Source organism: Pipra filicauda, unplaced genomic scaffold (genome assembly GCF_003945595.2).
Source record: "Pipra filicauda isolate LSUMZ 115617 unplaced genomic scaffold, ASM394559v2 scaffold66_size7647185_pilon, whole genome shotgun sequence".
Lineage (NCBI taxonomy): Eukaryota > Metazoa > Chordata > Aves > Passeriformes > Pipridae > Pipra > Pipra filicauda.
In genome coordinates this window covers 5,467,997-5,490,782 of record NW_024104831.1, presented here as the reverse complement: position 1 = coordinate 5,490,782, position 22,786 = coordinate 5,467,997, and the positions used below count along the sequence as shown (strand labels likewise).

Below are 22,786 nucleotides of genomic sequence, written 5' to 3'. Positions count from 1 at the left end.
ACAAAGTATATGCATATACCTATTTTAAATCACTACTTGACCTTTAATTCTTATTCTTTGGGTGTAAGCAAGTAATGTATGTGCGTTATGTATGGCTAAACTCAAGTTACTTGCCAACATCTGTGCATAGTAAGACAGTGGCAAATACTGCGGTTTGGTTTCTGAAATTCATGGTTCCTGTGTTTTGTTGTTTTCTTTCCCGTGATAGTGGGGGGACTGGAGGTTCTTAAAAGAGATCTTAAAATGCAGAGAGGGTAGATGAAGGGAGTGTATCTTAAAATCTTACCAAAAAAATCAGTGTTTGCCAGGTGTAGACTGACACATTTTGCTGTATAGCTAAAATTCACAGTGGAAAGCCAGTTATTTTTAAAATGGAGTTCATGATACTACTCTACATATAATGAAAAAAATAATAAAGATAACTGATGAAGTAATTCTGAAGTTTAAGTTCAGTCTGGACTTGAAAGCAGTAGTTGTAACAATGCAGATGTATTGGAAATAGAGTATATGCTCCCCAATGTTTCAGTGTAAGTGAATATTTTAAATACTTTTTTAATGGGACTTCATCAGTGGATCTTCATCTGAAGAAGGTAATAACATTTTTTAACCCGTAGTGAAAAATGAAAGTTCCTGTTTAAATCAGTTGGCAATTGCTTTGGTAGAAAAGAGTGTTGCCAGCACTTGACACAATAGTTAGTTCCCCATAGGTTTTGCATATGTTGAGAAGTTGTTAAAGTAGTAGGGTTTAAACATCAATTAGCGTTGGTTTTTTTTTTAAATGTCTTTTATAGATGAATAAAATGATGCTGTATTAAAGATATACAACTGGAAAATTTGGCTCAAGGATTAAGATAGTTAACTGTTAATGATTGTTATCTTGCTTTAATGTTAGTGTTTAAATGCATTGAGTTCTCTCTGTTTCAGTGCTGCCTCTCATGTAAACTTGTAGTGCCTAAACAAGCTTAAGGCATTTTAATGGCTTAAGGCATTTTCAGGCAAGTAAAATATTATTCATATCTCATCATTAGAAGGGATACATCACAGCAACTTGTCAGCCTGAGATTATGCCCGTTTCTTTTGTGTCACCATTTTTAAGGTATGGGCAGTTGCAAACTGAGGAGAATTGGAAATTAGGGTGAAAGAAAATGGGTGTTTGTACTTAACAATCTAATTCAGAGTAATAATTCCCAGTGTGTATTTACTTCTTCCCAAATTAGATTGTCCTTCAGTTATGCTTTTTTCCCCATCTGATTTGACTCTGAAGTTCATTACTAGTATTTGTATTACGACTATTTTTGAATTGGAAACTAAATGCTGAAGTGTGAAAATAGCTGATGGGTCCTGAAAGGGATGACAATTTGAGACTTCTGCAGTATGGATACCACACAGAGTATCATGATACAGTGTGTAATAGCAATCCTTTTGAATGGTGAGTTGGTCTCTCCAGCTCTTATTTTTCCAAAGCTGTGAACTCATCCATGGAAGCATTAATCCATATTTGACACTGAAATACATGCTCTGTCAGGAACCCTTTCTTAATCTACCAGCTGTGTGATCTGGATTTAGGACTAGAGCTGTTTCCTTACATTGTCCCCTTGGACTGTCTGGTGATAACTTTGCTCAGACTGTGTCTGTCTTCTGTTACTAAGACAGAAGAAGGCATGTAGCTCCTGGAAAATCTGGAAACACAGCCAGGCCAGGTGAGACCATGCTGGGGAGTGCCCTCAGCCTGCTGTCTCTGGCCTTGTAATCCTGTCTCTGCCCTGGTTGTGTTCATTTCACTCCTTCACTTTCTCTGCTCCTTTTATGCACCACTTCTTATTAGCTGCTGCTGCTGCTTTGTACCAAACTATTGTCACCCTGTTAGAAACAGATTAGTTTTCTCTGATAGGGAGAAAAATACACCGAGGAGGTGTGGGTGTCTACACGTAAGTTTCCCGCACAAACAATTTGTAAATAGGAGTTAACCTAACCAGTTGGTGTTGGGTCAGTGAAGATGGTTTTGATAGAAAGTTTACATTTTTTGTTGTAGTAGATCTCTTAATTAGCTTTCCATATTAGATGTTGCTGCTTTGGAGACTGTACATGCTTCCCAGTAGGTCATAAAATGTTATGAGCCTGCTAGTTTTGAAACCTTAATGCAAGGTACTGTATTAGACCTCCTTATTTAGTGTTGCATGTGTGCTAACAAAGGTGTTGGTGTTTATAAGAACGTAACTTTCACTGTTGAGAGTGTTAAATTGAAGAGTAGCTGTTTGCAATGGGTATTATTCTCTGAATCAAATACAAGTGAGTGTTTAACAGCATTAGTTCTTATATGCCACTTGTTTTGCACAACCTGAAGCTGGTTTTACCCAAACTGCATATTCTGTTTCCTCTTTAGGAGGTGTGTCATATTTTACTCATAAGAGCAGTGACTAAGAACAGTATGATAGCAGCTCTGTCATGGTTCTTGAATAATTTGAAATCCACTGTAGGATATTTTCTTCTCAATCTGCAGCGAGATAGTCTAGACCAGAATAATAATTAGTTAAGTGTCCCATTCCTTGAACAGTGCAAGTCGCCTGCATGAACAAGGTTAGCTGCATCCTCCTTTCCTTTGCTCACACCACCAGGCATTAAGCAAGGACGTTAGTTGTAGATGCACTTCTGAATTTCAAGAATTAACACTAATTTCTGCCTTCATTGCAAGATCACTAGTGTTCGTACTACAAACTTGAAACTAATTTATGCAGTATGTCTACATCTGTCTTTTAGAAATGTTTCCTGTAAAAGTAACCGCTCAGTTGTGAACCAATTAAATGGTATGGCAATATGGGTATTGTCATATTGTGTGCCTTTTAATCTCTGTTTTGGTGTACAGTGCTTATTCTGGAGTTCTGAAATAAATAATTTGTGAAGGTTTGCTAGCTGGCTTACCTGAATACTGTCATTTTTAAGAAAGCTTCATGGTTAGAAAAAAGCTAAATATTCTAATACAGATGCTTAGGCTGCAGTACTAAAAAAAATTCAAAACTCTAATTTCTCAACCTTTGTCAGCATTTGGAGACTAAGCTGTGATTTGGAAATAATGTATTCTTATCAGAAAACAAGTTTTGATTATTCAGTATTTGATCACTAGCTAATTCAATTAATTGTAGTCTGCAGAAATTAGTCTGTAAATACAAACTCTACTTCTTCAAATTATGTCATGCAGTCAGCAGTTGGCTACTAAGTGCATATATGCCCAGGTTTGTGAACGTGTAGCTCCCAGGGATAACAGTGCAGTTGCTTTCAATAGATGAAGCACTGTACCCATGCTGGATCAGAAATGTTGCTGGATAAACCTTGTAAATTTTGGACTGTGTTTCCGGACATCAGGCCACAAAGACACACAGTGTGGAGGAGCCAGCTGCACAAGACCTATGAGTTTCTGTAGGTATTTAGCATGGTCTCAGTGACACCCTTTCTGTATGTCACAGCAGACCTCACTAACCCAGTAAGACTAGAAAATGCTGGTGATTATAGGAGGTATCTATACTGTGGTGCAGTCTGTGCTCTGGAGGGATTTGGTGAGGGCACTTCTTGTACAGAGTCAACTTAAATTCAGTGCCATGTGTCAGCTAATCAGTCTTTCTGGAGGCTGGAGCCCTGGAAAGTACATTGTGAAACCCAGGAAGCTTTGCAGTGTTGACACTATGCATTTAGGTGTTACACCTCCGTATCCAGCATATATTATTCCAAATCTTTTGTTATACGTGTTATCTTAACTTTCTGCTTTTCAAAGCAATGGAGAGTTGACTTGGTCACTAAAAGTTAAACCCAGCTTTATGCTGAGTGCCCCGGAACAGACTTTGACCAGTGTGACTCTAAAAATATCAGCTAACTGCTGAAGAATGCAGAATGAAACTTAGGTTTACACAGTAGTTGGGAAGCTTGCCAGGTTAAAGGAGAAACTGTCTTCACAGCAGTAAATTTCTGTTGAAGGTCTTAAATTTTCATTCTTAACTGATAACTGTGTCTGCTTAACTGTGGCAATTGACAATGGAATACCTTATACTTTCTTTCTCTCATCCTCTGATTTCTCTGGTATTTCACTTTCAGTGGCTCCTTTTTTGTACCTGATACTGTACCCAGAATAATTATCTTTGCAATGTTTTCTTCCCCCACAAAGAAACCATAAAATACATTTGAAATACTTGATGTTCTTTTCAAGGGGGACAAGAAAAAGTCCTAATCTGAAAGAGAAAAAATTCTGATGGGCAAAAATGTAATTAACTAGTGCATGTTGAAAAGTAATGTGTATTTGAGAAATATCCATACGAGGAAGTGACTGGAGACACATATTCAATGTAGGACATTGTCCACACTGGAGATCCAAATAAACTTTAAGCATTACTGTAAGAAAGAGAGACTCATTCTTTCAAAACAAATTGTTTATCAATGTGTGCAGTCCATATATTATTTAAAGTATTAGATGTGAGAAACTGATGCATACATCTACCTGAATTTCTTCCAAAGACAGATATAGCCTATTAAGATGATTGGAGTCTCATGATTTTGTTTAGTGCTGTGTATAGCCTTTAATATGAAGTTGAAGGATGCAGAGAGATCTTTTGATTGCAAGACTTGTAGCAGAAACTCAGATTGGCCACACTGAAGATAGGAATTACCAAGTGTGGCAATTGAAAATGTGGGAGAAGGGGAAGAAATGATTGTGCTGACACTGTATATACAGTAAATGTTAGATCTAGCCTTTGTTTAGTTCTGCAAATTTGCATGCATATATAGCAAAACAAAAGATCCTACATAGAGATATTGTTTAAAATCTATAAATCTGGAGTAAAGTTTTGGATTTCAGAAGGAAATAGTTCGAAAAATTGTCTGAACAGTGTTACACTGTCTTCAATACAAAGAGAATCTGTTTTAATGAAAAATATAAACACTATTGGAGTCTTTCAGACATAGAAAACCTCAAGGATTTGATCTGATTGCTTGGACACTTACCTCAAAAAGGCTGCTAGGAATAAACAGAGAGCCTGCAAGATACAGCAGGGAGAACTGAGGAAAGAATGTCGTATTATCAATCACTTTTTGAAAGTGAGAATTGTTAAAACCCGAACAGACTTAGACTTTTTATGCTTTAAGACAGACAGTAGAAACAAGCAAATTGGAAAATAAGGAAAAAGTAGTTGCAGCTGTTCGATACCAAGAAAAAAAGATGAAGAGTGATCTGAGACTGATTTGCTAGAATGTATGGTTTCAAAATTAACTCTAAGGAGTAGTAGGAAAAAATCTCAGAGGAAATAACACAGATATTTTTTTCAATGCTTTCTGCTCACCAGAACAAAGTCTTAAGAAATCACTTCCATAATGGCAGTGATTTTTAACCCAGAAAGATTTAGGAAAAAAATTGTAAAAGATGAGAGTAATTTGGAATTAGGAATAACTGAGACTATAATAAATACAGATTGCATATTTTAATAAAGTCAATTCAGAGATCTCCATTGCAGGATTTTAGAAAAGCCTACTCAGAAATTGACACTTGCCTTCAAATTTCTAAGGCAATCTTGTAAATAGGAGGTGACACCGTTTGATAGTAGATACCTGAGCATAGAATATACAATGCTGGTGTTTTAAATATGTGAAAAACATTGCATCCAGTTCTAAAATGTAGACACCAGTTGGTGAAACGTCAGAAGAAATTTGAAGGGATGGTGGAAACCAGAGAGAACTGTTGAAGTGCAAAATGAGCTTCCAAGTTGTGTCATGCTAACTTGGTGGTTTTGATAGGAAAACTGATTTCCTAGATGGGAAGTAGATCTTATCTGCTTAGGCAAATTTTAAAATTAGGGTGATGAAATGCTTCATGAATTTTGAGAGGTTTAATTAGTACGCAGGAAGATTATGCAAGAAGAGTTTAAGAACCATGGGAATTGGAATAATAAGTTTGAAAAGTGAGATTTAAAAGTTAAAAAGAAAAAAGGGGAGGTATATGTATGCGAGGTTGTACTTGAGCAGAATATCTTTTCCTCAAAGGAGGAACATCTGATTTGAAAATGCTGGAGGGTGGAGTTGAGTGATCATGAGATCTCTAAACTGCCAACAAGAAGTGACTGAAAAAGTACTGGGCACAGGGCAGGTCTTGCATGAAGAGTAGCTGACCACACAGGAGCCTGATGAGGCATCATATGGGATCCTGCACGCTCCTCTGGTGCTCCACAATTCAAGAAAGGTAAAATCAAACTGGAGCAGACCCAGAGAAGGACTACTAGGTTAGGAGTTCTACTGTGTGATGCTAAAAAAATCTGCTCTGCGTGAAAATACAGTTGCTTTTTTAGAATCCAGAGGATGGAGAGTTGAGAAGAAAGAGCTGAAGTTAGTGCTAGAACACAATTAGTGAATTGGTTTGAGATGGTAAATGTTTATATAGAAAACTATAAGAAGACTTGAAACCATCAGGGGAAAAAAATCTTCCTGGATCACATTTCCAGTAGGAATCATGAGGGCAAAATACTCAGCTGCTGTAAGACTGAGTTTGTAATCTTTTTTGAAGTTATTGTGTTTTGTCAGTGATAGCTGCGAAGTGGGCTCCAGGTTTAGGAAGTTGTTTCTAGTCCTTTGTTTCTGTGTCTTAAACTGATAATGAAAAGGTAATTTATTTAACCATTAAAGTTGGACACTGATGTAGGCAATCAGTTTTAATCTGGTTTTACATTTCTGTTTTTCAATATTTTTTTCAGATTAGATTACTATTCTTGTTTAGTATACTTAGCCCTAGCTAGGAGAATGCTTTCTATCTCTAATAATTGTTGATCATTATGATGGCATTGTATAGCCCCCGTGTATTGATTACAGTTCTTTGAGTATTTTGATTATGAAAATGGTGAATCATGCATTCTGATTTAAGTTGTTTAATTTGTTGTTATGTCCAACTGCATTTTTATGGAAAGTGGAATTAGAATAAAGTGTTACAAACCCCTCACTTTCTACATCTTAGATTTTAAGTATTTTTGTTATAACAACACCAGACATCCATTCAGTGTCACCAAATTTATTCAACAAAGGTGGTAGTTTCTTTAGTTACTGAATTAATTGTGTTTATAATGACCTTCAAGACTTTACTTATTAATATACTGGAAGAAAAAAAATAACACCCCAAGCTTTAGTACTGTTTTTGGTTCCCAAATTGGTTCTCAGTATTGGATAGATAGAACAGATCATTCAGAAGATCTAAATTAATGAACTAAAATGAGGAAAATTTTCTGTATCTACTGAAGTACATAACAGTTAACGGCCGATTGTGTGTTTTGGTGTGTTTTTTCTCAAGTACTTAGCTGCTGAGCTCCAGTCAATTTTGTTTTAAATTCTTAAATTAGGAACATTTTTAGATACTTTATTAAATGATACTAAATTTAGGTATTTGTGTGGTGTTTAAAGTTGAAGTAATAACTTTAAGAAAAAAAAATTCTAAACATGTGAAATGCATAAAAATCTGAAAGATTTGAAAGTAGTGTTTTACCTACATGGCGTCCTGTTAGAAGAGTGCAAATGTGTAGGTTACATCTGTTGAACAAAGCAGGCTTTTGTGATATTAAATGCCACAGGTCCTATACATGCCAGCAGTAATCCTTGTTAGACGAATAACTTAGCTTTAGAGCACTGAAACTTTCTGCCAGATGGTTTGTTTACTTTTCTTACTGAGATTAGAGCGTTCTTTCTATGTTTGATCTTAAGGATAATGTTGATTTTAAACAGGGGAGTTTTGCTGTGAACAAAATCTGACTTCTGAAAGATATTTGCAGTCACGTTTTACTTGATCTGTAATTGAGAGGAATAAGGGACAGGAGGAGAGACCTCACTTCAACATACATGCATAGGAAACCAAGATTGAGTCAGCTGTAGGTCCAGTGAAATATGCCAGTAAATTCATCCAACGTGTCCCACTTCCTCTGGGTATCTGTAGCCTAGCTCTGTGCCTTGTGCCTTCTTGTATGTGCAGTTAGGTGAATGGAGCTATGTGTCCTTGAAGGGTTGTGCATGAAGCCTATTTGATGGAAGGAAATGCCTTGGTATGCTGGTTGGATTCAGTGACTAATGAGAAGACCTCTTCCCTCTCTAGATGTGTTAGTCATATTGATAAAAGACAAAGCAATGTGGTTGATTTCTAAGTCCTGTACTGTGGGTCAGTGTGTACGATTTTCCTTTGAAGCACCAAGCTAGTTTTGTTTTACTTTGTTTTCCCAGTACAGGCTACCTCCTGTCTTCACAGACTTGTGTTTTATGCAGTTCAGTTTGAATCCTCATAAGCCTTGTCAGGTACAAAACCAAATCTACCCCGACTACCAAACTGTAGAATGATCTGTGTGGAAGACTAGTTCCCCTCTTTATTTTTTTTTCTCCCCTGAAGATTTTTGCATGTAGAAAGAACATAATTTATGGACCTGGATTTCTGAAAAGATCTTAGATCTCATCAAGAGAGATCTTGTTTTCTGCTTGTTCAGTTTGGTTTTTGGAACCTTGGTTAGATTATGGTGCTGTTCTGTGCCTTTTTTATTCAGTTAGGATAATGAGAGGAAATTAAGAGTGGATTGTGTCAGTCTGTTTAGAGTATTTACTTCAGAATGTCATTCTCTCTTCATTTTTAGTCATTCTCTCTCTTGATTTCTAAAAATAGAAACTTGGGAATAATTTCTGAAGTTGGTACAACTGAACCAAAACCAATGTGGTGCACATAATGAAGACAGACGTTGTATGGAGCTGAATGTACAGTACTTTTAGAGATGTATCAGAAGGTAACTTAAAATGACTGTGTCTTCTTATATCCTCTTACAAGTATAATTTTGGTAGCAAAATATTGTACTGCATTTTAAATGTTTGAAAAAGCTAGTGTTTTGCTTTGTTTTAAGCTACTAAAGATATTAAGCTGTATAATTTGAAATTATGAAGGAAAGTGCAGTAACTTCACGTCTTTTCAATTACATATTAGAGTGTAGTGGTTTTTTTAAGATGCTATTTAAAATCCTATTTTTAGTTATTTTCTATGAACAGTACATGGGAAACAGTGTGCTCTGAACCATTAATGCAGTCATTCAACCAGTTTGCAGATTGGGTCAGAAACAAGTCTGTCAGTCACTGGCAAATGGGAAATGTCTTTTGAGCCAGTAGATCTGTCCTCTGGAGTAAAACTTCAGGGTACCCCAAATCCCTTGTTAATCTTTTTCATGAGAGATTTTGGCTCCAGTTACAAGAGAAAAGCCTTCTTGAGAGTGAAGATTGAAATATTTTTTGGAATGGCCTCTAAATCCCCATTATTCAGTCTTTTTCCTCGCAAAGTCATAGAGACAAGTTCTGCAAATAAACATGCACCAGTTTGACCATCTACCTATATAATCAGAGCAGAAAAGACCAATCAGATATACATTCAGGAATCAGTGCAGTGTCACTATATACTTGCTTAAAAAGCAAACAGAAAGGCAAAACCCCTTGCCCAGACTTGTCCTAGACTTACTCGTCTTGAATCTGAAAATCTGCTTGTTGTGGTACTCAAGGAATCGCTGTCCAAAGCAAGGAAGAGGAGAGGTGTCCATCTTTCATGCTTGAACAAGGTGTAACAGAAGAGGGGAATTTTAGCTAGATGTGTGTGACAGTCATCAGTAGCTGCTGTGGGAACTGTGACCTAAGTGGTGTTGGGCCATCCTTCTTAAAGGTCACCATTCTTTAATATTCAGCTTTCCATTTCTAGTTTATGATTTCTTGGACTGCATTCCCAGGTGCTTCATTATTTAAGAGGCATTCACACAGACACTTCTGCATCTGGTTGGGTTTGTAGATTGTTGTAAATTTGTTGTCATGTCCGGTAGGAATGCTCTAGAAATACCTGATACTCGTCCGTAGGGTGATATACAGTCTCTGCATATCTTTCAAACTGGACGCTAGAACTCTGACTTCGTGGCTCTTGAAGAGTGTCTTAAGCAGACTGGGGATGTCCACTGAAGTGAGAACTTCCAAGAGTCTTGAGTATTTTTGGAATTAATATTCATTTCATATGTAAAATCTGAAATTCTTCAGGAATGGATGAGTCCTAAGCTTGGGACTCACTTCAGTAGTAGCTCTTAACCAGAATGTTGTGTAGAGTGCTGGTAACTAAACTGAAGAGAAACATCTCATGAAACTTTATTGTGGAATTTAGTACTGATATTTCATGATGTCATAACTTGGCTTCTTGGCTTGATAGTTTAAGTTAAAACAAACTTTCAAGAGAAGAATCAAGATCTTACTGCAAGAATGTTGTCTAATCTTATGGCGAGAGAGTGTCACAATTAGCTGACATCAATCATGAGATGACAATATTAATACTTCATGTTTTTGACTCAACTTGAGAAGAGTCTCTGTCATCTGAGAAGTTCCTAAGGTAATTCAGTCTTTTGAAGCTGGTTATATCCATGCAAGGATGTGAATGGAAAAGTTCTTGCCAAACTTGAACAGCATTTGCTCGCTGCTGAGAGAAAGATGGGAAGAAAAGATGCTGACAGACAAGTTCTGTTGGATTTAGCTGAAGCAGTTTTTATAATGCTGCCAGTGCTCTTCAGCTGCAGGTGATTTTCCTCCATGTACGTGTGGCACAAAGCATTCTTTAAGCTAAAAATGGACTGTGAACATGGCTTTCAGATTATGCACAGGTTAGCTGCCTCTATGCTGGATGGGAAGGTAAGCTCTTCATTTTAGAGCTGTAGCAGATGGTTTTATTTGAGCCCTATGTCCTTTTCAAAAGAACTGTCGTGTTAGTCTCTTACTGAATTACATTTTGCTGTCAGAGAAATGAAAACCTTTTTTCAGTCAGTCTAGGTGGTATAACTAGGATTCTCTTTGCTCTCAATCCAGCATGCAGAACTGTGATTTCATGCAGTTTATTTTAGTTGATTCCTGCTGGGAGGTAGGATCATGCCGAATTTCACCGACTGTAGTATTGAGGTGGACCCTTCTGTCATTCTGTGTAATGTTATTTATAACTAGAATAGTGTAGCAGTAGGCTCTTGTGTCATATTTTAAATAACACATGGGGTATTTTACCTTCCTGCGAGCTTATATTTTGCTTTTCTAATTTCTAGCTGACTTTTTCAGGTAACATTACACTGCTTCAGTGCTGTTCTCCCAAGTTCACCTGTTCTGGAGGTAGAGCTGAGCTTCTTGTGATATGTGTTAGATGTTACTGAGGAAGACAATAGAATCCTTCTTACTCACTCATTCATATGCTTAGATATTGTCAGATGAGGTGTAGTCTGAAACTTGCATAAAATCAGTCTATAACTTTAGAGATGTCTTGATAGTGTTGAAGCCTTTTTGAATACTGAAGTGTGTTGGCTGTGTCCAGGAGCTGTTGAAGTGCTTCAGCTGTCAGATGGTACTTGATTCTGTGAGAAGCATTAATTTTCTATCCAGAGAAAGTGATTTGGTCTGGAGAAGGATATTCATGACAGTAGCATCAACATTTCATTGATAATGAAAGTTTGGGGAGAAGTGAAAGTTTTGTAGTAGCTCCCTAGCATAGTGAGAAGCCAGACTTAGGATGAGGTGAGAAAAGCAAGATTAAGAAATAAATCCTGAGAGCAGGTTTAATATTTAGAGATCAGTTTAAGCTGATCTGATGTGCCACTGTTGTGGTCCAGTACAATGCTGCTCTCTGTGACATCCTGTCATCTCTAAGTACATTACTGTACAAGACAGTTTGTCAAATGCTAATTTGTAGATGTCCCTTCAAATTTCATGCTTACAGATCCCTTTTTCTGTGTTTTTTATGATCTAATGATATCAAGGGGGAGGAGCCGAAACTATTATTGAACAGAACTCAATGCTGCTGCAGCCTTGCTGTTCCTTCTCGCTCTCCTGGGGTTGTTTCTGCCCATTCTGTTATGTCAACTCTGCCTGTCATGGGGAAAACTGTGTATTTATGACTTTGAGGGAATGCATTTTAGTTGTCTTTATGTTTAACTCAGTGAATCACTGTAGTAGGTGGATTCACATATCTGTGCATGCCGTCTTGAAGGCAATGGAAAGAGCGTAGACAACAGTGGAATAGGGATGGCATTAAATTAGTGTTAACTTGAATTGGTTCGTGCATTTGAGAAGTGGTTTGTTTCCTGTAAGTCATAGGAATGCTGAAGAAGAGTAGGGACTTTTTAAACCATGTCTTCAAGTTTTTGTTTTCCTGGCTTTAGGGTTTGACAGTGTCCTGCAGTCCACTTCCAAGATTACCATGGAAAAACAAAAATGTAGTAACTTTTGGTAGTGCTTTTTTTTTTTCTGTTGTGTTGTAATGGTATTATGTTAGTCGTTATGGGATTGCTGTTGCCTTTCCTCTGGGTGTAGAACAAGACACAGACCTTAGCTCATTATCTGATTGTATATATTTTATTTGTGGTTTTTGGGCTTGTGCTTTCTTGGTTGGTTTCTTTTGGCAGCAAGACTTTTTAAATGTAAAGTTTGCAAAGGTATACTTAGTCTTTATTTCCTCATCTTCAGACATTGTCTTTGCCTGTTTATCTGTGCATTGTCTCTAACTTATTTTAAAAAGTGTTTTTGAGAAATTTTCAAAACTTGGGCTACCTAAGAGAGTAGCGTAGTGCCATAGCATGACAAGGACAGTTGGAAGAATGCTTTGTAGCTGTGTACCCCTTAGGTACACTTGTGTTTCAGTGCAAATGTAAAAACTAGTTTCGTTTTTAAAATTTGTCATCTTTATTTTGGATTTCATGCTGCTTTTAATTGTTCAAAGATATTTCTTAAAATGCATATTGGTCACAATTAGAATTCTGTAAGGATAGTTCTGTTTGAAATGGTAGGGATTTGATTTATATTTAAGGTAGTCAGAACAATTATATTGCATAAAGGGCAGCATGATGTATTACCATATGTCCAATTCATGCCATTATTTAGAATTCTTCACTTGAAATGAGTAGCTAATGAAGTGTTTCAGTGGCTTATATTTGTCTAAAATGGTCTGTTTTAACATTGTCATGTTCATATATCTATAACCATGCTGTATTAGTGCAAGCTATACCCAAATAATTGTTCTGAATGTTACATACCACATTGATGATTGACTCAGCCTTTGGAGATCCATCAGTTCTAGGTGATATTGAAAATGCTTGTGAAGGCCAGTGGTCATGTTTGTATTCAGAAGTGTGCCAGCAGGTCTGCTCTCATGTTCTGAGCAGTGAGTAGGGTTTTGGTGGGTCAGATCAGTGCATAGCACATGATTAATTTGGAAATTAGCATACTTGCTAATTTATTTTAGTAGGGGTGAGGAAAACAGACAGTAGCTGCAATGTAGGGCTTAGGTTGGTTAATGTGAAGTCTAGAAAATGAGTATATGAAGTAATTTTGTCTAAAGGACAAAGCAGGATGATCAAGAGAACATGGTCTAAAACTGTTCTTTCCCACATCAATCTCACAAATCACCCCACACTCTGTTTTCCAAACGAAATGCAAGAAGTGTTCCATGATCTAGGTGTATGGGGAGAGAAGTCCAGGAAGGAGTCAAGAAGTACAGGCACTGTGATGAGCAAAAGCGAGCAAGGCAGCTGCTTTGAACCGAGCTCTGTCAGAGGGAAAGACACAGTCATGCTCTCAACTTGCTAAGGCCTGTAGTGGGATCTTGTAAATAATATGGAATGACGTACACAAGAGCAATAAATTGGATGTACATCTTCTTAAGAACCATAATTTTTGTCATGGTTTGTGTTTTAGTATTTAGAAAGCTAAGCAAGCTAACTTAATGTTATACTATGTTATATTTTCTATTTCTGTGTGTCTGGCTTTCCTGAATTGCATCATCACTGTATTTAATTTGCTTGATGTTTTTTGTTGATGAAAATATATAGCGTAAGTAGCCCAGTTCTTTGCAGATATAAACACTTTAAGCATTGGGGGTTTTGTGACTGTTTTCTCTTTTGTATTTGTTTTTCTTCTTTGTCTTTTATTTGCTTTGATGGGATGGCATTCTTTTCAGCTTGGCATTGAGACAAAGGTTTCTGATGTGTTCTTGCCATTATTTGTCATAGCTAGCTTTTAACATTTCACATCAAATTTAGCCTGACTTTTTTGTTGGTTTTGTTCTGGTTTTCTACAGTGGACAGGCCAAAATCCCAGCAAATCAGAACTTCTGGTACCATAAGGCGAACTTCTTCTTTGGACACAATAACAGGACCTTACCTCACAGGACAGTGGCCACGTGATCCCCATGTACACTACCCTTCATGTATGAAAGATAAATCTACTCAGGTAAAAGCTGTAAAACAAGACAACAGAGATGTTTCAAATAATTAATTGATGTCTACTCAATTTAATTCTGAAGAAATGTGGATTCACGTAATCTTACTATAAATATGAAACCCTAAAATAGGGTACGGTAGTCTTTTTTTAAGCAGTGTCAATGCAGTAACATGGTGTGTGATGTTAATATTTTTATGCTTTTAGAAAACAGTTATTAAAAATAATTTTCGGTATGTGGGCAGATCTGTTGAGGCTAAATAAGCAGATTTCCATCTCAGCCTTGTATCTGGTTTATTTTTAAGCTGCTATATGCAAAATTATGCTGAGTGCTATTTAAAAAAAAAAAGAAAAAAATTCCATATAGCAGTGGCTGACAAACTAAAGAGTTTACTAAATCGGGGTAAAAAATCTGCCAGTCTCAAAAAGTGTATTTGTGTCCGGGGGGGAATTGAGGGAAGGCTAACTTGAGGTTATTGATGGCCTGATACCCTTTTGATAGCCTTGGATTCTCTTCAGGGCTCTGTCCTTAGCAGGAACCTCTGGCAGGTGGGCTGCTGTGGCATTCATACTGCTCTTTGGCTAGAAAGGTGAATGTTGTTTCTTGCCTACTTCCTCCTCATCCTGGAGCTTGTTACCGTCAAAGATAATCACTGTCAAACAAATAAAACCCACATAATTCTAACCCTCCCAAATTATTAGCAGAGGAGCTGCATTCTTTATTTTTCAGCAGTGCTGTTGGGATATGGAGTAAGTCATCAGTCATCTGAGTTTGTGTTCCAAACTAAATTGGAAATGAAAAGAAACTAACTCTCTTTGGTTGTATTTTCAGTCTATAGGCTGTGTAGGGATGGTTTTTAATTAGTTGCTTATCTCTTGTGCTGTGATTCTGGTCCATAGTTGTGGATCTTTAAATAGGTTCTGTGATTCTAGTTTTTTGTGTAATACTGAAGTTTTCTGGACAAGTAGATATAATTTTCTTCATCTCTTCAAAATACGGTGTAATGCAACACAGGAAGTCCTCTGATGGGGGAAAGATAAGCATAGAATACTTAGAAAAGAAAAAAGATCTATCTGTATGTTTCAGAAATCTTATTTAATGAACTTGGTAGTCTGATGATTAAAATGTTCCAAGAAAATTTTTAGGAACTGTATGGGACCCTTTAAGAAAATGCTGTCTTCATGTCCTGCTTATTTATTTTAAAAACAGTCAGTTTTAGCAAAAAAGAAGCAGCAGTCATATTTACTGTCATGAAAGATTTACCTAAAAAGCTCTAAATCCTGGACTGGCTTTCAAGGTGCCTTCCTTTTACAATACTATTCCTTGAAGATCTTTTCTGGTTTGAAACCATAATTTCTACTTAGGAGATTTTCAGTAGCCTGCTTTGTAGTTATCGTATTTCTCAACCCCTCTCTTAAAACGTATATCCATATCAAACTTTGCAAGTACTGTTATGAATAGAAAATATAGAATATTTTAACATTCACAAACAAACCTTTTCACCAGTTACAGAAAAGATAAACAAACTTGTTCTATAAATATTTGAGCTTCAAGTATTTGGCAGTAAAATTGCTTTCTTAGTGAGCTCAAGTAAGTGTTTAGGTTATGTGAACTGTTGGCTGCCTCCCTTTGCCTCATTCAGAAACTGAAGTTTTACCTTTTCAGCATAATCAAATGTAACAGAGAAGAGAGGCAGTACTGTTGTCATTGCAAGTTAAAGTATTATTTCAAAGGGATAGGAGCAGGGTTGGTGGATATCTTCTAACAAAGAATTATGTTAGCCAAACTCGAGCATGTATCAGTGTTTAGGTTGAGTCACTACTTGGGACCATATGAATATGTGAAGTGGAACAAGCATAGTGATTTGCACAGTGATTTCCAGTTTGGTTTTTTGTTTTGTTTTCAAATGAAACGCTCCTAGAGAGGCTTGTAGATGATCATAAAACATTGTCTTATGTTTTGGTTGTGTGTGTGGTTTTCTATTGTTTGAGCTCTGTGTAGTTTGAAGTATATCTAATTTCAAGAACTAAGGTTGATTTCCAAGTTGTTGATAGGATGCATGCATGGCAAATTAAGTTAAATTAAATTAAAGCCTTGTACTTTGCCTGAGTACCAGCACAAGTGCTTCTGCTGCTTCATGTTTGTTGGCTAAGTAGTAGTTTAAGTCATGGGACTTCATATAGTGTACACTACCTAAAAATAATAACACTTGGTAGTTTAGCAGAATGGAAGATGTTACAAACGAAATAAATTAAAAAAGATAATGGAAATCAGTAAACTATTTTTTTATGAGCATGTTTCATTGGGGAATAAATTATCTCTTGTTTTACTTCTAAACTCGTGAACAATGCTGTCAATATAACTTACATTGTAGGTGGAATAATTATTTCTTTTTCAAGGGTACCTTTAGTCCCTAATTAAAATCCAAATTTTAATTTAAACTAATTTAAAATCCAAATTCTGTGCAGTTTTGTTAAGGTGATGATTATGGCTGTTCTTAGAATTCTTGTTTTTAAAAAAAGACAGTCAGTTTCTGGTCTTCACTGTGATCAGATGAGCCCTCAATGAGTTTTATTCCAAGTCCTTGTTCCCCACTTAAGTTCTTTCAACCTATATAATGCTCATGAATAAAACACTTCTTTTTCTAAAATAAAACCACGATTAAAAAGAAATCAACAATATCTCACTATTTAAATAGAGGGAACAGAATTTTGTTTTGTTTAGTTTCTGTTGCATCTTGGAGAATAGGAGCTCTGGTTCATACTTCTGTGTGTCCCTCTTACTTACCTCAAATGTTTTGATTTAAAATAGAGAAGTGAGGTTGTTACATTTGCTTTTGGAAAAATATACTGTTACACTATGCATTGTGATACTTATACTGTTCAGTATTTCTCAGAATTCTGCATGTGTTTATATTAGTGTATGTATGTTTGCATACACACAGAACTAACTGATCTTTAGGAAGTAGCATGTTTTGGATAATTAGAGGTATGCAGTTTTATTTAGTAGTGTTTTAAGTATTTCAGAAATACAGGTAAACTTTCTATTATATGAAGGTACATGTGTTGATATACTTTGTGATCCCCTTCCTGAGCTCTTCCACAGTCCTACTTTCCACTCCTTTTTGTAAAATCGGAACTTTTCATTAAGGTCATTTAAAACTCAGTATAGCTTTCTTCCCCGTTTTTTCTGTCTCTGTTGGGAGCAATTTTGTACACCACTTCTTCATGCTTCATCACCCTTCACAGTGTATGGAATAATTCAATGTTCAAATGGTTATCCCTAACCTTGAAATCTTCAGAAACATTTGGATAATTGTCAGAGTTGATTAATATAATTATTTGACAGCAGCTAAATAATATAAAAGATACTTACAAAATTAAAAAGGAGAGATTAGAGATAAACATGATGTTGATGCCAGTTAAATATTGCCAGTTAAAGTTGGTCTATGTAATCTTTCTCAATCTAAATAATGCAAAGAAATGAACAAATGACCAAATGGAATATTAGCCAGTGATTTCCAACTGACAACTTAAACTGGAGTCCAGTATTGTTGGATATGCCTTTCTCATTGTATATGGCAATTAGGTATTACACAAATGAAGGCAGTTTGCAAAATGGCTCTCAGAATTTTTGTTTCTCTCTCATCTAAAGAATAATACAGAGTTATTAGGTTGAAATGCTTGGCTAAAATATGTTTTTCTTACGTGTAGGTCAAGGCTTTAATGTAGTTAGCCCTCATTAGACACTTTTTTTTTTCCTTCTGGGTAGAAATTTTTTTGCTCTAAAATGAACATCATAAACCAAGAGGCTCAATTCCATGAAACTTTTTTATTGGTGTATTAGTTGTCATTGTTTTTATGAGATAATTTAATGATGTACTTTGGACGGAAGTTACAGGGAAGAAGATACAGGTGTCATAGAGCTATGAATTTATCATTCTAACTTTACTTAACCTGTCTTATGTTTAGGAGTTATCATCTGCAGTCAAATTAACTTCTAACTCCTTAGGCCATTTCTTTCTATAAAATTTCTAGAGGGCCTTTGAATACATTGGAAATATCTGAAAACCCATCAGTTTTATCTTCTAGTGTTGCTCTTGGGTTTCTTCTGAATGTGGAATTTCTTCAAAAACATTACTGCTTCCCCTGTAAAACCTAGACTTGTGTAGATATTCTGGGATGCAGGCTAGGTATTGTAATTGAAGGGAAGGACTGTCAATAAAATGTGAGACATTTAGAGTAATTCAGTCTTATTTTAGATTTAAGTAGGTTGGTATTCTATGCAGTCATTCTGATCTAATTGAAGTGGAAAGAATGTAGGTGTATGTCCCTGACATGGGTGGAAAAGCAAGGCAGAATTACTTAATGTATTGGAAGAAGTGCTCATCTCTAAGGGGCTGGGTGAGTTAGAATGATGGTAATTGAGGTTTACGTGAAGACTAAGAGACCAACCATATATGGTGTTTTCAGCACGTCCTGTCCCACGTGTCAGCTGAAGTGGACCACGAACCTTCACAGTTTGAAAACTAGTCATCCACCTCTTGTAGCTGCAGCATGTGTTATGTAATATTTTCAACGTTCTCCTAAAATCTTAGTTTCTCAGACTTCCAGGATTAATCCTCCTTCATGAAGTTCAGTGCATACTTGTGTGATGCATACTTTTGCTTCTGCTCTGAACTATTACCAGTTTTGCAGGTAGTGCCTGACCTCTCTTACTGTGTTCCTGACTTGAGATGTGGCAACTTTGGTTTTGTTTATTGTGACTCGGGCATTTTTCTTCGAACACGATTTTGAGTTATATTTTTACTTCCATTATTTTTTAATATGTTTAACGCATGGGAAGTACACTTGCAGCTTCGAGTGAAGGCTTCCATGGATAAGCCTGTTTTGTGGAAGTTGTAAATAAAGATGAGAAAACAGTTTTCATGAAATGTGACAGATCATGGGTGCCATACACCTCCATTTTATTTGTGATCTAAATTGACAGCATTTAAATGAGATACGAGGTGGTCATACGTGAGCTAAACTTTAAAAAACAGAATTTCTATTTGAATGCAGCAAGTCTGAAATGCTTCTGTTTGTTTTGCTTTTTTAAAAGCTTTTGCTCGAATATCAAGATTTGGGGTTATGAACCCCAAACTAATCTTCATATAATGTGGATTACAGTAAATTAGAAACAGCATTTTCTAGGGTTTGAGGAGGACTAGCTCGCTATAATATTCTGGTACCCGCTTATGTTATTTTTTTAATGCTTTTTCTTTTTTTCCATCTGATTCCAAATAGCACAGTAATATAACATTGCCTGACTTCAATACTGTGCTAGAAAGATCATATAGTATTTGTAATCTAATGCTGCTAATAAAATTGAGGCTCACAAAGAGTCTACCCCCTGTATACCGATGGTGTATATATATTATTGAAAGCTTGTGTTTGGACTCAATTTACCAGAGGTGGAAGCAACCATGTAATCTTTGTCTCAAGGGAGGTAGTATTTGAGTGGAAGAGAATGTCAAAGCATACTTGAGAAAGTACAAAATTTAGTATTAAATGAATGGATGTTTTCTAATTTTTACTTTTGATTTTCAACTGCAATATAAGAAGTCTTACCTCTCTGCTAACAGTCACTGGTGGTGTTGCTGAAGGTCTTCAGGGTGTTGTTACTACTTTATTTTTTGTCCTTGCTATCTGGATCAGTGTCTGTGCTTATTAAAAAATACAAGCAAGCTCTTGCTTTCTACATATTTGTTTTGTTTTTGAACAGTGTACTTCTCTTTGTTGAGAAAGTCACTTTGGGTTTTTAGATTCTTGGTATCTTTTCTCTTTATTAAGATGTAGTTGAAAGGCTGTGAGTTTGTAGTGATCCCTGCTATACCCTCCTGCACTACAAGTAAGTATTTAAACACCCCAAATGCCTGCTTCTCCTTCATCCTGGAGTTGTTCTCCAAATTATGGAGCAGTATTGTATTCAGAAAACACTCTTTGGAAGATAAATTTTCATAAAATTCCCTTTGCATTGCTAGTTTTCTGTTTCTGTATAATTGTATGGTTCCAGCTGTACTTGGGATGTAGTAAAATACTGTAAGAAAAGAACAATTTAAATTGGAAAGTAAGTTGTAATAGGTTGTGAAAGCCCATGATTCTGAAAAAGAACCAAATTTTTCCCATTTTCTCTAGTTCCTTAGAAATCTACAAGCCACTTCAATGTTTTAAAAACCATTTAAAACCAACACAATGGTTTTCACACATTTCAGGGAGATGGTAAGTACCCAGTCTGCAAAAAACAAGTAATTACTTAGAACGTGGCTGTGTTAAAATGCAGAGCAAGTGGATGCACACACAGTTAGCAGACTCATGTGACAGAGGCTGTGCTTTGGGTGATGAGAGTCAAGGATTGCCTGGCTAAGGCACATCTGTGTTTTCCACATATTTTTAAGTAGCTGTTTTAACTCTTCACTTTTGATTTATTTTTTTTTCAATAACCATATTACCTTCCTGGTTTCTTCCCCACACTCAAATAGAAGGGGGTATTATATGACAGAATCATGTAACAAGCACACAAAACTCTTAATATTTTATATAAGGACTTGTTTTTTCTTGTCTGGGAACATGCAGCAAAAAGTTCAGTACAGATTTTTTCAGTTTTGCTTTCTGGTCATCCACACAGCTTACTGGGCCTTTGGGTGACATATTCCTGATGGTGTAAAAATAACAGAGAAAAAGCCCTGCTGAAACCATGGAAAGTGCAGAAAACACAAGTGGGATATGTAGCCCTGTGCACACAGAGAGACCGATCACATTAAATACTAGCACTGATGAGTTAGGTGTGGGGCTGTAGGCTGTATAATACTGTGGCAGTGTGGTGGTTGTGAAGGTGTAGCCAGTGCTCTGAAATTACAGTTCTGTGCATGATGGTACCATGCCTGGCCTGGCACGTTTGTGTAGGGTGGCCTGGCCCTGGGGGGCTGCTCCCACCTACCTTTGCAGGGCAACAAGGAGCTGCAGGCATTGGTTTTGTGGTGTTCCCCAAGGTGGTGTCCAGCTTCCTTCCTGAGCAGAATGGTCTCTGGGATTGCCAGGCCTCTGATTGCTTCTTCAGTAACGTGCATTGTCCTCATGCTTTGTAAATGCAAGTTTACAAAGCCTTGGTTTTTTATATTGCTTTTTATTTATTGAGACTATTACTGCTGCATATCAGATTCTGAAGTTTATTCTTCATGTATAATGCCTAAACTCTGATGCTGCTTAAATGGTAAAGCAGTAATTTGTGCCAGAAGTTTTTCTTACCTGGAGAATTAAGTACAGTGTATTTTCTTTTTTTTTTTTCCCCTCTAGACACCCAGCTGTTGGGCTGAAGAAGGAGCAGAAAAGAGATCACATCAGCGCTCAGCATCATGGGGAAGTGCTGATCAACTGAAAGAGGTGAGAAGTTTTGCAAAGTGGAGCTTTTCAAGTTTTGATAAGCCCAAGACGTTTTTTAAGCCCTATCTGGAGTCCAGGAAACTGCACCCTTTCCCTCCCCTTTGTTGCTTTTGAAACAGATTTTACCTCCAACGTAAGAGTAGTTTTGACGAGTGATTCTTATTTTATGCTTGTTGAAATTTCTCCCTGCATACTATGAAGTTTCTGCTGTGAAAGAGTGGTCGGAGTGAGCATTGAGGAACCAACTTGTTGCTTACTAATTTTTCTGTTCAGGGTTACCTTAATTAGCTTTCTATTCTTTAATGATGCTCTCCTGAAGGAGGCAGAGTGTAAGGTGGTATGTTAGCATATTCTTGTTTAGAAATGTTGTTCAGGTTTTAGGTTAGAGATAGAGAGGACACCACTTTCAAAAATGAAAAAGTGTTGGTACAGTAATGGTATGAGCACTTTAATCATACATATTTTGCTATAGACTGCAATTGCAACTAGGAAGAACCCACCAAAAGGGAAGTGGATTTGCATCATGAGAAAGTAGATATAGTAAAATGTTCTCCAGATCAGCTGAAATGACAGTGTTACAGTTTTTTCCCAATAACCTCCGTTTTGTCTAGAGTTTATGTAACTAGGTCTGTCCAGAACCTAATAAGTGGCCTACATTTGGCATCATGCCACTGTCAGGAAGTGTGTAGCCTCTCTTCAAGAACCGCGCTTTTCTTTTTATAAAATGAGTCTTGCAGCATGTTCCCATGAGGTGGAACTTTTCACTGGTACTCTAGGCTTCTTGCATCCTCTCTCCTGACTCCCTGTTGAATAGGGCATTCAAAAATGAGAGCAATATCTAAGGAGATAATGTTAGAGGCAGTATATAGTTCCCTTCTGCAAAGCCATTGATAGGAAGAGTAGTTGTCAAAAGGAGTTTAATTACTTTAATTTTAAAATCAGATTTGACAAATACAGAATAACCTTGCAATCCAGTGGTGGCAATAGATGAGGAGCTGGGCCAAAGAGAGGTTAATCCAAAGAGGGTTGTCTGTTCCCACCTCACTGAGTACCTCTTATGAAACCTTGATGTGTTGGTACATGGGCCTTCAGTTGCCTGGATGACTTCAGCTGT

At 36.7% G+C, this 22,786-nt stretch overlaps 1 protein-coding gene across 2 annotated transcripts in view; it reads left to right on the top strand.

Annotated features, from left to right (window-relative positions):
* GLCCI1 (glucocorticoid induced 1) overlaps positions 1 to 22,786 on the top strand; it is a 53,248-nt gene that overhangs the window by 5,806 nt on the left and 24,656 nt on the right. For both annotated transcript variants that reach the window (XM_027749094.2, XM_027749093.2), the window contains exons 2-3: positions 14,111 to 14,262; positions 21,586 to 21,672. In XM_027749094.2, the coding sequence (XP_027604895.1) occupies positions 14,111 to 14,262; positions 21,586 to 21,672 (239 nt within the window). The remainder of the gene's footprint in view (positions 1 to 14,110; positions 14,263 to 21,585; positions 21,673 to 22,786) is intronic.